Raw genomic sequence first — 16,220 nt, 5'->3', positions numbered from 1 at the left:
ATAGATATAAATAAGACCACCTTAGAGCTGTTGAAACTATGCTCAATTTGATGGCAATTTTATGTGGCTGAGGTGGCTATATGTACATTCTGTAGTTAAGTTAATACAGGGACAATATTTTGTAGGATTAAGGCACAAGTCCATTGGTGAACATAAAGTGTCTCAAAAAAAAAAAGTGTGTTTAGGTGGTGATCAATATGTACAGTGCATATCAGTCGCGTAGTGAGTGAAAGTCATATACAGATTTTTATTGATTTGATCTGAATAAAGAATTGATTGGAAAGGAATTTCCTATAAAATTACATTAATGTCACTGCAGGGTGTTGATGTGTGTGTTCTGAAATCTTAATTAGGATGTACAACAAAGAGTGAGGCTACATCACAAGAATGTGCGATTAGAGAGTTTTAGACAAAGAAAGTGCTACATTACTTGTGACACTGTGCCTGGGAGAGCCCTCCAAAATTACTAGAATGGCTCAACGAAGCAGATGAAAGTACACACATACATTGAGGCACATGGAAACCATTTTCAACTCATTCTGTAGCTGGGGCTGCATGGTACCCGAACTCTGTAACTATGTATGATCTAGTAAATGGTCTCTAGCATGGAAACCATGCGTTTCCAGACATACGGTCACTATACCTTTTTTTGTTCTGTATCCTCTCTTCAGCCAATCCCCGGAGTTTGTATATTGTGGAAAAAATAACCCTGTAGAGAATATTTAGACTCTGTGCAATTATTGCTGTTCTTAAGAAATAATGGGAATAAGGCTGGTGATTGTAGCTAAATTAATAGTGATAGTGTCTATTTCTAGAGGCCAACTTTATATTTGCCTTACTCATTGTGTCAAAATATTATTTCTTAGTTTCTGTTTTTTACCATATACATTTCTCCACCATGACTGACATTTACTACTCTTGGGAGATTGATGTCCTCCTCAACTCTTTCATAATTACTCTAATTTCTCACCAAATAGCTGAGGCACTGAACAGTCAGTAGCCACATAAACCAACCTGGAATTGTTGCAAGCTTTTGGTTGGTGTCCTCCTTCAAGCTAGCTGGTACAGGGAACACCACACACACACACACACACACACACACACACACACACACACTTGCTTTCATTGTCCTGTTGTCCTGGCCAACTACAAAATTGTGACACTGTGGCACACCTAGGGTTGCCATCTGTTCTGATATATTGGGAGCATCACCATTATGGACCTTCTTTTTCCAGTATCCTGATAAGACCCAATTTTGTCCTGATTTTTCCAAAATACTGTTACAAACTTTGCTCAAGTATTGAAGTAACACAACCTGTTAGCACAACATGTAAATTCAGCCTCAGTTAGTTTTATTTATGTCAACAAGTTTATGTTGGGAAGGTCATCTCACAGATGGTGCTGCGCATTGTGTATCCTGCCTCAATGATGCAAGCACCTTCTAGATCTAGCACCATCATTCAAGGAAATACCAGACTTCTCCAGTAGTTTGGGAGTGGAACTATTTAAGCAGCACCACATGGAAGAATAAAGTAGTACGTGATCAAACAGTGATGGAATGTAACAGTATTAGGAAAACGATAGTAGCTACTTACCGTATAGTGTAGACACTGAGTTGCAGATACCCACAACAAAAAGACTGTCTCAAAGTGATCTTTTGGCCAACAAGGCCTTTGTCAAAAATAGACAATGTACACTGAAACACACTTGTGCAAATGCAACTCGCACACATATCACGGTCTACGACAGCTGAAGCCAGACTGTGAGCAGGAGCACATGGTGGGAGAGGCAACAGGTTTTGGGAAAGGAGGAGGCTGGGGTGGGAAGGGGCAGGGAGAGCAGGGTAGTAGTAGGAACTGTAAAGTGGTGCTAGTGGGAGTAATGGGAGCATGCAGGGACAAGGTGGAGAGAGGGTAGGCAGTCAGGATGCGAGACAGAGGGCGGGACAACGGGGAAGTGGGAGGGGAGGGACAGGGAAGAGGCTAGATGGGTTATGACTGTGACTAATGAAGGCTGAGGCCAGGAGTGTTGTGTTATGGAAATGTAGGATATATTGCAAGGAGAGTTCCCTCCTGTGCAATTCAGTAAAGCTGGTGTTGGTGGAAAGCATTCAAGCGGCACATGCTGTGAACCACCGATTGAAATGAAGAACATTGTGTTGGGCCGTGTGCTCAGTGACAGGGTGGTCCAGTTGTTTCTTGGCCAATGTTTGTCGATGGCCAGTCATGCGGACCCTTGTCACAGTGGTATTTGGCCGCCAACCAAACCTACACAATGTCCTTGGCTATCACTACACAACCCCTGCCCCAAACTCCTTGCATTACGGTTCATATCACTGTAGTAGACAGAGATGCAAGACGTGTCCCATACATCCTCCCACTACCACCTACTCCAGTCCAGTCACTAACATCACCTATCCCATCAAAGGCAGGGCTACCTGTGAAACCAGTCATATGATCTATAAACTAAGCTGCAACCACTGTGCTGCATTCTATGTGGGCATGACAAACAACATACTGTCTGTCGGTATGAGTGGCCACTGACAAACTGTGGCTAAGAGAGAACTGGAGCACCCTGTTGCTGATCACCCTGCCTAACACGACATCCTTCATTTCAGTGACTGCTTCACAGCCTGTGCCATTTAGATCCTTTTTACCCAAACCAGCTTTTCTGATTTGCACAGGTGGGAACTCTCTCTTCAATGTAGCCTATGTTTCTGTAACACTCCTAGCCTCAAACTTCATTAGTCATTGTCCTTACCCATCTAGCCCCTTCCCTGTTCCCATTCCAGCACTACACAATGTTCTATTCAACCAGCGCACCCAGAGTTTTTACTTTTCTCCTTATCTGCTACCCCCCTCTCTCCCTGACCCTCTACCTAACCTCCCAACTGCACCAGCTGCCCTGCCTGCTCTCCACCTCATCCTTGCATGCACTTTACTGTCCCTCCCACTCACCCTTACCCTGCTATCCTCCTCCCACCCCAGCCCCCTCCTTACCCCACCTGGTTGTCTCTCCCACCATGTGCTGCTGCTCACAGTCTGGCTTCAGCTGCCAGAGATTGTGGTCATGGGTGTGTGAGTTGTGTTTGTGAGAGTGTGTGTCAATGCGTGTTTTTGACAAAGGCCTTGTTTGCCAAAAGCTCACTCTTCTACAGTCTCTTTGTTGTGCCTATCTACGACTCAGCATCTCCACTATATGGTGAGTAGCAACCATCCTTATCATAATATTGATTCTATCTAAACATAACATGAGGAAAGACTGCAAGTTAGTTAAGTTTGAAATGTCTACTGCAGATATATAGGGCATGAACTGTATAGTGATGTGAATTTCAATGACTGAAGTATTATTGTGGACTGTTTACCATCATAGCTTACAAAAATGCCTAAGGTTGGAAAGAGGAAGCGTCACTTTTTGGATGATTGTGCAAAAGAATAGCCTTTTCCAGAGAAAGAATACAGATCAGGAAGTGTTGTGTGAGATTTGTAGCTGTTTCATCTCTGTAACTCATGGAGGTAAGGCAGATGCAAGGAATCACATTCTGTGAAGAATGATACAAATAGATTCACAGTATTATTGACCTCAAAGCCTATTTCTACACTCGTCATTAAAGAAAGTTCTCAAGAAGAATTCTTCATTCCTCCTGCAAAACTAACAACAGCTTATAAAGTTGTCAAGCATCGTCAGTTCTTCAGTTATCTTGAATGTACCGTAAAACTGAATGCTGCAATGTATCCTGGCTCCAAAGTCACTACAAAGCAGTCTACAGCTAGGACCAAAGCTACAGTAATTGTTAAAAATATTCTCGCACCACACTCCGTGTCTGAATGCATAAAACAATTGCAAGAAATTTCATTTCATGGCATAGGCACCGATGCATCGAACCACAAGGCAGAAAAGATGTTTTCTTTGGTTGTTCATTACTTTACTGAAACTGACGGAATTCAATAGAAGCTGTTGAAGTTTGATTCACTGAATAATGGATGCTGAAGACAGTTGCAAAGTTTTGTGTAGACACTTTAAGACAATTGCAAATTCCATTACATAAATTCATCACTTTTTGTGGTGACTGTACCGATATCAACTTCAATAGGCTTCATTGACATGGCCAGCAGAATGTGTTTCACCAAATTAGAGGAGGATTAGAAAAAAATGTGGAAGGGATTGGATGTCCTGCCCATACCAAGTGCTGCTTAAGTCTTAACTGTCAACACTGAGAAAAGCATTGTAAAAATTTTTAATTATTTTTCAGTATATGTGGTAATGCCCATATCAGGCACTTTTGGAGTCTGGATTGTTGACAATGAAACATTCATCATGAAAATATTTAATTATTTTTCAATATGCATGATAAGAACAAAAAAGGTGAAAGAGTTTTGCTTATACATTGATATCAATCATCACTCTCTTTTTACTTACACAAAAAACAAGATGGCTGTTGCTAATGTCTGAGCTGAGAGAATTCTTAAGCTTCAGATTCCATTAAAACAGTTTTTTGATGTCAAAGACAGACAACCTGAAATAATTTCAGATTTTTTCAGTTAACTAGTCATTTCATGTTTTTGAAATGAAACTTGACTCTGTTTGAAAAAATATGTAAGAAGCTTGGAGAAGAATAAAGTGTTGATAACTGAAATGAGAAATATGTTAATAGACACTCAAAGATGTCTGAATGAAAGGAAGACTGCCAATTTTATTGGCATGCAGACCAAGATGAACCTGAAAGAATTAAAGAAATAATTAATTTGATTTTGAATTTTAAGGAAGAGACAATGCTTTATATATCTTAACATTTTATTATGTTGAGAAATGGGGTATTCCTTTTAATAAATATTAAAGTATTTGATTGGGTGATGCTATCTGAAAGCCCACATTGGGTGGTGATTGAAAAGACTGTAATATACCTGACTAAAAATGGTGTGAAGATTTCAAGTGGCAATTGTTCTCAGGAATATGTGTATCTGAAGAGTTTTTTAGAAACTACATGTGACTCGGAAGAATAAAAGTCAAAAAATTATGCAAGCATTTGTTTTCTAATACTGCACACAATGCCACTGTGGCAAGAGTTTTTTTGCTGATGTTGGCCCAGTGGACTGATGAAAAAAAATTGACTGCTGCCAGGGAGTGTGACATCAATCTTATAGCGCCAGTTTAACTAAAAGTTGATGTGACTGGAATTTTATAAATACGTAAAAGGGAAGAAAGAATTGCTGAAAAATGGGAAAGGTGAAATCTTTCAAAAAATATGGTGTACCAACTACTTCTGTCATAAAAAATTCCATGTAATTGTGTTCTAAATAAAAAGTCATGACATTATGAATTTTTTACTTCATTTCTACACCCCCATATCAGAGTGTCCTGATGAGGTCCGAGTTAGATATGGCAACCCTAGGCACACTGCTTTCTGGCCAGTTAGACATGACAAAATATACTTAATACATCTTCAAATAAAGAAAAAGTGAGAGAGAACAAATGTGACCACCTTTAACTTTTGGCCCATCATCATTTTGTTACTTTCATCTCGTAAAATATTTGTAAGGAGCCAGTAACCATACTGTTAAGTGCTCTTAACAAACCACCACCACCCTTCCATGCAGTTATCCTTCCCTCACCCATTTCACTTGTCACAACCCCTGACCTGAGTTGAACTGCAGAGAGAGAGAGAGAGAGAGAGAGAGAGAGAGAAATTGTATTTCTGTAACAATCTGCATTGCCTGATTAGACATTGCATTTTGTCATTTGGATGCCTAATGTATTTTGCATTGTGTGACACCATTCCATTGCTGTCCTTTAACCTGGTATCCTTGGCATATGAAACTGACTTAATCAGTATTTTTTTCTACATCTTTATCATATTTCCCGCCTCTGGCACTGTCTCTTGACAAGGGATCTGAAAATGTAGGATCTATTTTTAGCAAAATTTGCAACTGTTAAAAAGATTACGTATACAAATTTAAAAGACTGTCACACAATATGCCTGGAGATGAAGCCTTCATATTGCTTTCAAATGTCGGTTAAAAAGTGGTGGAGCTTTTTAACTGGAATGTTTTCTGTTGCAAAAATTTTAACTTTTTTTTCCCAAAATGGTCTTCTTTTCTTTTGGCTCTAACATTTTTCCACTGATGAACAGGCTGCTTCTCTGGTTTCAGGTGTTTCTCACCATTATTTTTGTTTTTTACCCAATTCAGTAATTATAAAAAAAATTGCAGAGTATTGATTTCAACCTTTTATGGGTGGTCATAGGCATTTGACAGTGCTTGAGATAGAACCAGCAACGTAAGTGGCATAGAAATAGAATTGATAATAACTCTATTTGCACTTTAGAGGAAGACTTTCAGCATAGTTGAAATATGTCGACAGGTTTAGTTTTCTATTCACTATAGTGCAGAGTGTGGACCCTATAAACTGCCAGTCAGCTGTGAGTATAAACAAGTAGTCACAATAATAACAAGTGCTACACAAAGCAGCATTTTGGCTTAATGTACACATAATGTCCTTACAAGTAGAATTATGACTGCTTGAGGGATTGGGAGTGATGTGGGGAAGAAAGCCCCACTTCCCTGTCACAAGTCAGCCAGCCTACACTCATGCTCTGTGAAAGCAGTATTGATACTAGATCATTGGGCATCCTGATCCCTTCTGGTGTTGTGAGGGCCTTAATCAAACTCCATGAGTGAAGCCTTAGTCTCTTCACTTATTTTAAAATATCTTGGCAGACACTATTATTGGAGAATATCAAGGAGGATTTTGTTACAGGAGATCTACTATCGACAAAATCTTTGTCCTACATCAGATCGTAGAAAGAAGGTGCGAGTTTGGCCAAGAACTAAACATGCTGTTTGTCAACTTCAGAAAAGCATATGACTGTATTCGTTGGGAAAGTATGCTGAGGTGTCTGGAAGAGTTCAGTTTTGCCAAGAAACTAGTAAGCCTCATTAAGGCCTGCCTGATGGATACTACAAAAAAGGTAAAAATTGGAAATAAAGTGTCAGAAACATTCAAAATAAAAACTGGGATATGACAGGACGATGGACTATCACCTTTTCTTTTCAATCTTGCATTAGAGAAGGTAATGCGAGAGATGTCATCTAATGAACTCGCAGGAGTCCAGACTGGGGATGTGAACATCAAGTACCTCGGATATGCCTACGCAAGAAGAATAAGGGGAAATGGCTGACATTCTGGAAACAACAGCGAGGAAAATTGGACTTCTAATCAATCATGACAAGACAGAATACATGGCTCTACACCATGGACATAATGAAACTCAAGAACCACTTCCACAGTTACAGACAACTGAAGGTTCTTATCGTCAAGTCAGGGAGTTCAAATATCTGGGTGCAGTATCCAGAGATGAATCATTCAGTAAAATGAAATTACAGGCAAGACTACAGGCAGGTAATCGCTGTTACCATGGCCTTAATGCTCTCCTTAAAACCAGAAGTTTGTCAAGACATTCCAAAATAAATATCTACAAAACACTCCTACAGCCAGTAGAACTATATGGATGTGCCACCTGGAGTACAACCAAGCAAGATCTCAACAGACTGATGATATTTAAAAGGAAAGTCCTTCGGAAGATTTTTGGACCAGTTTATGATAATGAGTGTAAAAAATTGAGAATTCATCACAATACAAAGTTGTATGATATTTACAAAGAGCCGAACATTGTGGCTATAATAAAGACATGATGACTCCAGTGGGCAGGGCACGTTGCTCGAATCCCCCCCCCCCCCCCCCCCCCAATCCATACCTTGCTACCCTCCCCCTTGTCGCCTCAGTCCAGATTGTGGTCACATTTGGTTCAGAGCTGCTATTGGTAACGGTCATGAGTGCATGAGATTTGCTTGCGTGTGCGAATGTGCATGTTTTCTTTGTTGAAGATGGCTTTGGGTGATAGGTACTAATGTGTAGTTGTCTTTTGTTGTGCCTATCAGCAACTTAATGGGTCATCTTTATGGTGAATAGCAATTTATTCTTTTCTTATATTATTAATATTCCAACCTGAGGTTTACATTGTTTGAAAATGGTACATTAGGAAGAGAATTGTGCCTTCGAGGATGGCCTAATATCTATAAAACAAACATCACAAATAACACAAATAGTGACCATGAAAGTATACACTCTGTGATTACACTTTGGACTGTTTGTCTGCAGCATCTGCTTGCAGAACTGTGTGCAGTCTGACTGGATCCTTACAAGATAACTGTAATGCATTGACTGAACAGTTCCCACAGTTACTTAACTTTGGTGCTGCAACTGGCTATTACAGTCTGTGCGTGATGGAGGGGTTGATCCGAAATGTTCTTTTTTCTATGCTGAAGCATGTATTCATTTATCAAGACTTGTTAACTTGCAAAATAATTGATGTTGGATTTCAAAAAATCTACATCAGTTACATTATGAACCTCTGCAAGGTATAAAAACGGAAGTGTGACATACAGTTAGTGCAACATAAATTGTTGCCCCAACATTTCTCTATCGAACCGTAACTTCTGATAGATATGTGAATTCTGCAACCTTTTTTCCAGACAAAAAACAGTTAACAGAAAGTGTTAAGGTCATTTTATACTGGACAGTGAAAAAAATCCCACCATTAATGTGCCTATGACAGTATGACTTTGTGTTTTTGATGACAGGTATATCCTTTTGCACAACATATCCATTATATTTTCTCATGCTGTTGGCCCAGAAAACTAGTCAATTTGTTGCACCATTTGCAAGGCAATCAATAAGATTTATCACTTTGGTATTTTAGAAATAACCTTTGTGATATACTTAATTGGCTTCATCTTTTACAATTGGGGCTAGCAACTTCCACCCACTGCTTTGTTGATTGTAATTTCTGGTGTTTAGTGGTGTACCTGCAGCTCACCTGCAGAAGCAACACAGTGTCTGTCTTTTTAAAATGGACAAAAATTGTTGGAGCAATTTCCACATCAGCTTTTCATCTGCATTCAGCAAATGCTGCATCCTTCTTACTGAGAGATTTAAGAACGAAAATAATCAATTATTGTCCATGTACATTATGTTACTGAGAGAGTTGTCATATAAAATGGGCTGTAATGTTTCTTCTAATACATTTGCAGCCTCAGCAGACTCGCACACATTTAACTGATAATTATCTGATATTTTGTTCTGCACTTGTATGTTTTTTTCTTTTGACTAGGCTCTTCACATGAATTGTCTCCAACAGAAGTATAATCTTTCCCGATTTCAATCACATATGTAGGCTGAGTATTTATGGATGTGATGATGTATATATATGATGGTATTGGATATCATTAAAATTATGTCATGTGTGCTGAAACTCAAAATTTTTGCCATACTACACTTGCAAATGGCTAATTGCAATAATAGATTTTATGAATGAATAATTTTTAACAGTCAGAGATGGTGATAACATCTTTCAAAATGTTTTATATTGTTGTGGACCACAGTCATGGAAACTTAATTAGTTCAGCAGATCAGATTGTCAATTTACGTAAGTTATGATGTAGGTTGCAGAAATTTTTCATAAGGCAGACTGATGATGGACATGTTTTTTTTTTTTTTTTTAAGTGCCTAAAAGTGGATAATGATTCAACCTGTCAATTGAAATGAGAGATATAAGTGCTACCTATTCTGTAGTGCTTCCATATGTTTGTAATTTAGATGACTTCCTTTCGTATTGCTTGGCTGTTTCTCTGGAAGCTCAAAAACTTTTGCTGTGTGGTGTTGAGGTGACCTGCTAGCCACTTACATGGCAATGAAATTCCCAATCACTTGAAGTAATGATTTAAATTGTAAAGGGTTATACTATTGTTACTCGTTGTGTAGTAAATAATAGGTCCATACAATTTTTCATGGTAACCCTTGCTCGTCTGCAAGAAAATGGAAACTAAAGTGAGACATGCAGTTGCATGCGAAACTTTTTATATAAGCTGCGTTTGGTTCTGTGTAATTGTGATCATTTGAAGAAAAAGGACCAGCTTCAGTTCTGTGGCATCTCATCACTGGTGCTGCAGCGGTCCTTTAATGATTGTTATTGCAATTCTTTTTCTTTTTTAGATGCACTTACTGAAATGTAGCTTCTGAGAGTGAATTGTTCAACTACTAAGACTTCTTTAAGAAACTTGCAGTATAATGTGATTATTAAAAGACTGTTTTTGCCACAGCTTTTTGATTATTTTTGCTGTAGACAGTTTGCTCAGAGGCTGGTTTAGTACTGTGTAGCTGAGGTAGCAATATATGCTAGACTCTAAAGGCATAAGGGCAAGTAAACATATTGCTAAGCTATATGCTTCAATGTCTGTCAAAGCAGTATCACAAAATCGTGCTGACAATCAGTAGTAGTGTGTGCCATTATTTTTAACCATTGCATAGGAGCCAGTATCCTTTGCCTGGCCTTTGCATCTCAGCATTTCCTTATCATCTTCATAAGCTGGCAGCAGCTTGTATGATTCTTCAATACACTTTTTAGCATTTATATCTATAAAGTGACGTCAAATGTGTGGAAATTAGACAGCAGTTTATTTCAACTATGTAAAAGTGATTGCTGAATAGGTCACAATGAAAAGGATAATTCTGTCTAGAAAATTAATTTTTCTGTCAGAAATAATAATCATAAAAGTCTGGTGGTTAAAACATTGCTGTAGTGTTTGGCATTTATTATTGCTTTGCCATATAGTTCTTTATAATAAATGTGTTTGCAAGAGGAGAAAAATCTGAAGGTTTGGAGCTCCAAAATTTCAACATCTTCATGTGACCTATTCGCTGCCCCTTCCTCTCTCAAGTCAGAAGCTAAAAATATATTACATCTGTGTGCATTAACAGATAAAACTACTTGTCACAGTGACGAAATAGTGCCTTTTTGGTAAATGTAATTTCAATTGAAAGCAGACTTCTTTGTATTTGTGTGGTATGTGAATTGGGCCTTTAATCTGTTTATGATGTTAATTTCTGTTGTAATTTCTTTTTAATTCTGTAAAACTCTTTATTTCAGTATATTCATTTAAGTTTAATTAATTTCAGCCTGTGACTGGTGCTTCTTGCTGAATGATCTTGTACGCCACATTAATTTGACTTTTTCAGTTCAGATTTTGTTTAAATTTTTCTGTGGAAAACATGTGACAAGCACACACAAATTTAAGAAGGAAAAAAGTTAATTCAGGCTTAATGACTTGCTTCTGATTACTGAATTTCCTTTTATGATCAAAAGGAAAAGAGCTTGTATGGGAATGAGGATGATGAAATAAACGTGACGAGTGGAGCACACGGAAAGAGCTGTAAGATACAGATTGCTCAATGTGTGTCAGGAAAAAAGATGTCAAAGCCTTCATGCTTTGATAAATTTCCACAGGAGAGAATGAAAGAAGGAAAAAGGGCTGGAGGGAAGGAGGAAGCAGCACATATACCACTTACTGCAGCCTCCTCTCCAATGGTGAGTCTCATCAGTCAAACATTTGCTGCAAGTGTAACAAAAATCATTGGTCTTGTTACTGATTTTAAGCAGGAGACTGTCCTGATCTGTGATGAATGTAGAGCAACACGTAGTGGTGTGACGGGCTTAGTTTTAGACCCCACTTGAGGAGGAGGGAAGAAAGGTAATGCAGAAAGTTATCAAAACTGGATGCTGATTATTTCACTAAACAGAAATGGAATAATATTTAGGATGTGAGGGAAAGAACAATACAGTCAGAAGAGGGGCAAAAAACTCAAACCACAGATGAAAATGACTAAATTTGAAGGGAAGCAAAAGTAGAATATCTGACTAGGTAAATAATTCAGGTGTTGATCTCTACCTCAAGAACAGAATGAATTGTACAAAATACCTATAGAAGTTAGTATGCATCCATTCTACAATGTAGCATTTGGGAAATGCATAGTTTTCAAATGAACAGCAGCATGTTGATTTTTAGGAAGAAAATCTTTTATTTATCCAAAATTATTTGATTTAAAGGGTCACTTAAGAAACGTTACATCATCCAAGTGGCAACCACTCTTTTGAATACAATTCTCAGTAACTTATAACATGGGCTGAAAGGCATTGATCTGTCAAACCCACCTCTTCTTAAACGACAGCTTTCAACTCCATTAAACTTTGAGCTTGTTAATATAGACACACACTTTCAAAGACCCCCACAAGAAAAATCACAATAGGACAAAGACTTGTCTTAGTGGCAATTGCATGTAGCTAAAATGAGAAATGAAGCATCTAGGAAATTGTTCCTCACAACTGTCATGGGTGAATATGCAGTGTGTGATGTCATACCGTACTGTTGAAATTAAACATGCCTCATATTGATCTTTTCTCTCTTCAGTTCTGGCAGAAAGAACATATTCAGCATGTGTACATTACATTTGAAATCGAGTGGTACATTGTTCTCCGTAAAAAATTAGGCCCAGTTACACTAATGTGTCACATGAGGAGAGTGGAGAGGTCTTTCATGAATTATGCAAGGCCGTTCAGGGGCCTAAAAATAATAGTTTGTTAGTTAACTGGCCCATTTAAGTAAACATATGCCTCATTGTTTATACACAGCATTGCATGTGGGTTCTTTACAAAATTCACTTGCATATGCACCATGAGTTGTTCTCACTGCTGCAAGTCCCTGGATTTTGCCTACCAAATCACCAGTATTTTATATTGATGGAATTTCAGATCCAAACATAACCTTTATCTCTCAGAATCCCTGCTCATCTGTAGACAGTGTCCATGCTGATGGGTAAATCATCTTGGACTCCAGATGACTGCCTCTATCAAAATGACAATGTTTCAGGGGTACTCGCATTATCAGGACCTGGTGGTTTCTTCTTAGTAATGTTTCTTGTTGCAGTGACAGACACAGCATTTAGGATAGAGCTATTGTATGCAGACACCTGATGCTCTATGATCCACTGTTCCACTGGTACTGAAATGGTGGACAGTCCCAAAGTGAATGTCATGTGTATATTATCCTTCCCATCCCCAACAGCCGTGTACTAGCCAGTCTGGAAACTCTGATTTCTATAGGTCATCCTGTACAACAAGTGTTAGCTGCAAAGCTGTCTAAAGATGCTTCAACATTTTGATTATAAAGTTGGGCCCATAATCCCATTATTTTCTGGAATGGTGATCCATTAATGTATATTTAACTTTGTGTAAGTGAACTACACAGTTCATGCAAGAGGTCCTAATAGAAACAATCTAGTTTTCCCCCTTAATTAAGATAGAATATGTAATTTTGAGATTCTAGAGAGTGAAACTATTGCTGATAGAAAATATTTCCTTAAGTCACATTTTTTATATCAACACCCTATGACATTCCATAAATAATGTCCTCACATTACCATGTAACAACTTTCACTGCTGGCATTCAGTTATCTCAAACTTTTCTTGCTTCAGATCCCTGCACCCTTTAGACCAACAGCTAGCACCTGCCACACAACTGAGTAGATTTTGTACAATGTTGTCATTCATGTGTTTTGGTTTAGATTTTTGTTAGAGCACACATGAGTGTTTCAGATTGCTTAACCTGTTTTGTGATTGACGCACGTTACAAGTAATCTCAAAGGTGCTGTAGCAGATGTGACGCATTGGTCCTCTGAAATTTCTCCTATGCTCACTGAGTTCCCTTAAAGCTGATCAGCACGCGTACAGAGCAGTCAGAAAAGCCAGAGTATCTAGGACATCTTTCCCTGCCTGCAAATACCAGCTGGTGGAAAAAGGGGGAGGAGGGGGGGGGGAGGCAAAGGGTCAATATTGCTGCATACAAAGATGCATAGAAATTCAGATAAGTGAATTTCTAGGTATGGTATCAAAGGAAGCATGCACTGATATTCCTGTCCTGCAGTGTGCTACCATGGATCAGTAAGAAGAAGAGTTTGTGGAAGTGGTAACCAATATGGTACAGCTGCTAATGTCAGCCATTTGGTCTTGTCCTACCTCCTTTTGCTCACTCTGATGTCATGGAAGTTGTCCTTGTTCATCTACAGATTAGACACTGTTCAATGACACATGGCTTCATACTCCTGTGAGGATATTTTGCAGTGTGTAGCACTCATTGTATGAAGTTTTCATCACATCACCCCTTAACAGATTTTTGTAAAATATGTTTTGGTCGCAGATCATACAAATGCCTTCATTACTGGTTTCATTTTCGTTGGTGATCTGTTTGGATGGAAATAAAATGGGAGATTTTTTTTTAAATTTGCTGATCAGAAGCATATTAATTATGTGTAGTTAAATATACACATTATTACAAAGCAACTACATGGAAAAAGATCACAAAAAATTAACAAGACAAAGTAACTGACTAACTCTACATTCAGATAACAATTCTTCAAAACTGAACCACACCTAGGGCATTCTCACTTGCAAGCAGTAGATCTCATTCTAGCATGAAAATGGGCAGAAAGGACATTGGCACATATGGCTGAATGTTTATTCTTGGTCGGAGTAGCACTTTTTGATACAAAGTAACTCATTAAAGCACAACTGAACTTGCCAGGAGAGGCGGTCACAGTGTGATGCTATAAAGTTGGTAGCTTTTAAATCACAGATATCAGATTAAAATATTCACACTATAAAAGTCACTGTGAGATATACCCTTCTAGAAGTAAGAACTATAAAAAAAATTACATAAGACAGCTGTAGTCTTCGGCTCCCAACAGTTGGAGTGCAGATACATGTTCATTGCGAGTGCCTCTCCTGGTGTGTTTAGTTGTGCTTTGATGAGTTTCTGTGAAACGAATGAAAGTTTAATTTGATAACTTAGTTTTTTGATGTTTTTTATACCCCTTTTTTCTTATTTTCTGAACAGATCATGTTATGCTGACTCATAAAGATGTCAAAACCAGTAATGGTATAATTTGTATGACTGAGGCTGAAATATATAACTAAAAGAAAATTTTTTACTAGAAGGTCATTGTGTTCCCCTCACGCAGTATGCTTAGTCTGTGTTAACTATCTTTTTTTTATGTCGTAAGAAGAGTGCTAGTTTACAACTGGTCCATCTTCCATTTAGCAGACATAAAGGTTATTGTAGTACAAATCTGGAGGTTTTGTGAAATATCTAACCTGCTTTCTAAATTACCAGGTAGGAAAATTTTTCTGGGACATTTTTTTTCACATTTTCCTGAATTGGTAGTTTAGTATCGCAGGAATTTGCAAAACATTTAGTTGAGTATGATTTTTGCCCCGGACTAATTAGAAAGGATGTTATTAACAGTGACTTTCCACCACATCCATTTCACACACACACACACACACACACACACACACACACACACACACACACAGAGAGAGAGAGAGAGAGAGAGAGAGAGAGAGAGAGAGATTTTGAACATTGACGTTTGTAACATCGAGGACTGCAGTCATCGTGTTTAATTCTCTGTAAGCTTGATAGTCTCTTTTTTTTATCTAGAGGAACAACAAGTTGTGATCTTCAGTCCAGTGACTGGTTTGATGCAGATCTCCATGCCACTCTATCCTGTGCAAGCCTCTTCATCTCCAAGTAACTGCTGCAAGCTTCATCCTTCTGAATCTGCGTAGTGTATTTCTCTCTTGGCCTCCCTCTACAATTTTTACCCTCCACACTTCCCTCCAATACCAAATTGGTGTTCCCCAGATACCAACCAATCCCTTCTTCCAGTCAAGTTGTGCCACAAATTCCTCTTCTCCCCAGTTCTGTTCATTAGCTCCTCATTAGTTACATGGTCTACCCATCTAATCTTCAGCATTTTTCTGTAGCACAAAATTTTGAAAGCTTCTATTCTCTCCTTGTCTAAACTATTTATCGCCCATGTTTCACTTCCATACATAGCTACACTCCGTACAGATACTTTGAGAAAGGGCTTCCTGACATTTGAACTTATTCTTGATGTTAACAAATTTCTGTTTTACAGAAATGCTTTCCTTGTCATAGCCAGTATACATTTTATATCCTCTATACTTCAACCATCATCAGTTATTTTACTTCCCAGATAGCAAAACTTATCTGCTACTTCAAGTGTCTCATTCCCTAATCTAATTCCCTCAGCATCACCTCATTTAATTTGACACATTCCATTATTCTTGTTTTGCTTTTGTTGATGTTCATCTTATATCCTCCTGTCAATGCTCTTCCAGGTCATTTACTGTCTCTGACAGAATTAAAATCAAACCTCAAAGTTTTTATTTCTTCTCCATGGATTTTTATTCCTACTTAAATTTTTTCTTTTGTTTTGTTTACTACTTGCTCAATATACAGATTGAATAA

The 16,220-nt window shown here is 38.2% G+C and overlaps 1 protein-coding gene across 2 annotated transcripts in view; it reads left to right on the top strand.

Moving 5' to 3' along the window:
• The window catches only part of LOC126202954 (cholesterol transporter ABCA5-like), a 329,252-nt gene that overhangs the window by 235,593 nt on the left and 77,439 nt on the right, over nt 1-16,220 (top strand). Inside the window, exon 25 of one of the 2 annotated variants that reach the window (XM_049937072.1) lies at nt 11,201-11,422. The exons of the other annotated variant lie outside the window; for it this stretch is intronic. Within the exon in view, the coding sequence (XP_049793029.1) occupies nt 11,201-11,422 (222 nt within the window). The remainder of the gene's footprint in view (nt 1-11,200; nt 11,423-16,220) is intronic. 2 annotated transcript variants of the gene reach the window in all.

The sequence above is a fragment of the Schistocerca nitens genome, chromosome 9, assembly GCF_023898315.1.
Source record: "Schistocerca nitens isolate TAMUIC-IGC-003100 chromosome 9, iqSchNite1.1, whole genome shotgun sequence".
NCBI classification, from domain to species: domain Eukaryota; kingdom Metazoa; phylum Arthropoda; class Insecta; order Orthoptera; family Acrididae; genus Schistocerca; species Schistocerca nitens.
This window is presented reverse-complemented; position numbering and strand designations above follow the sequence as displayed.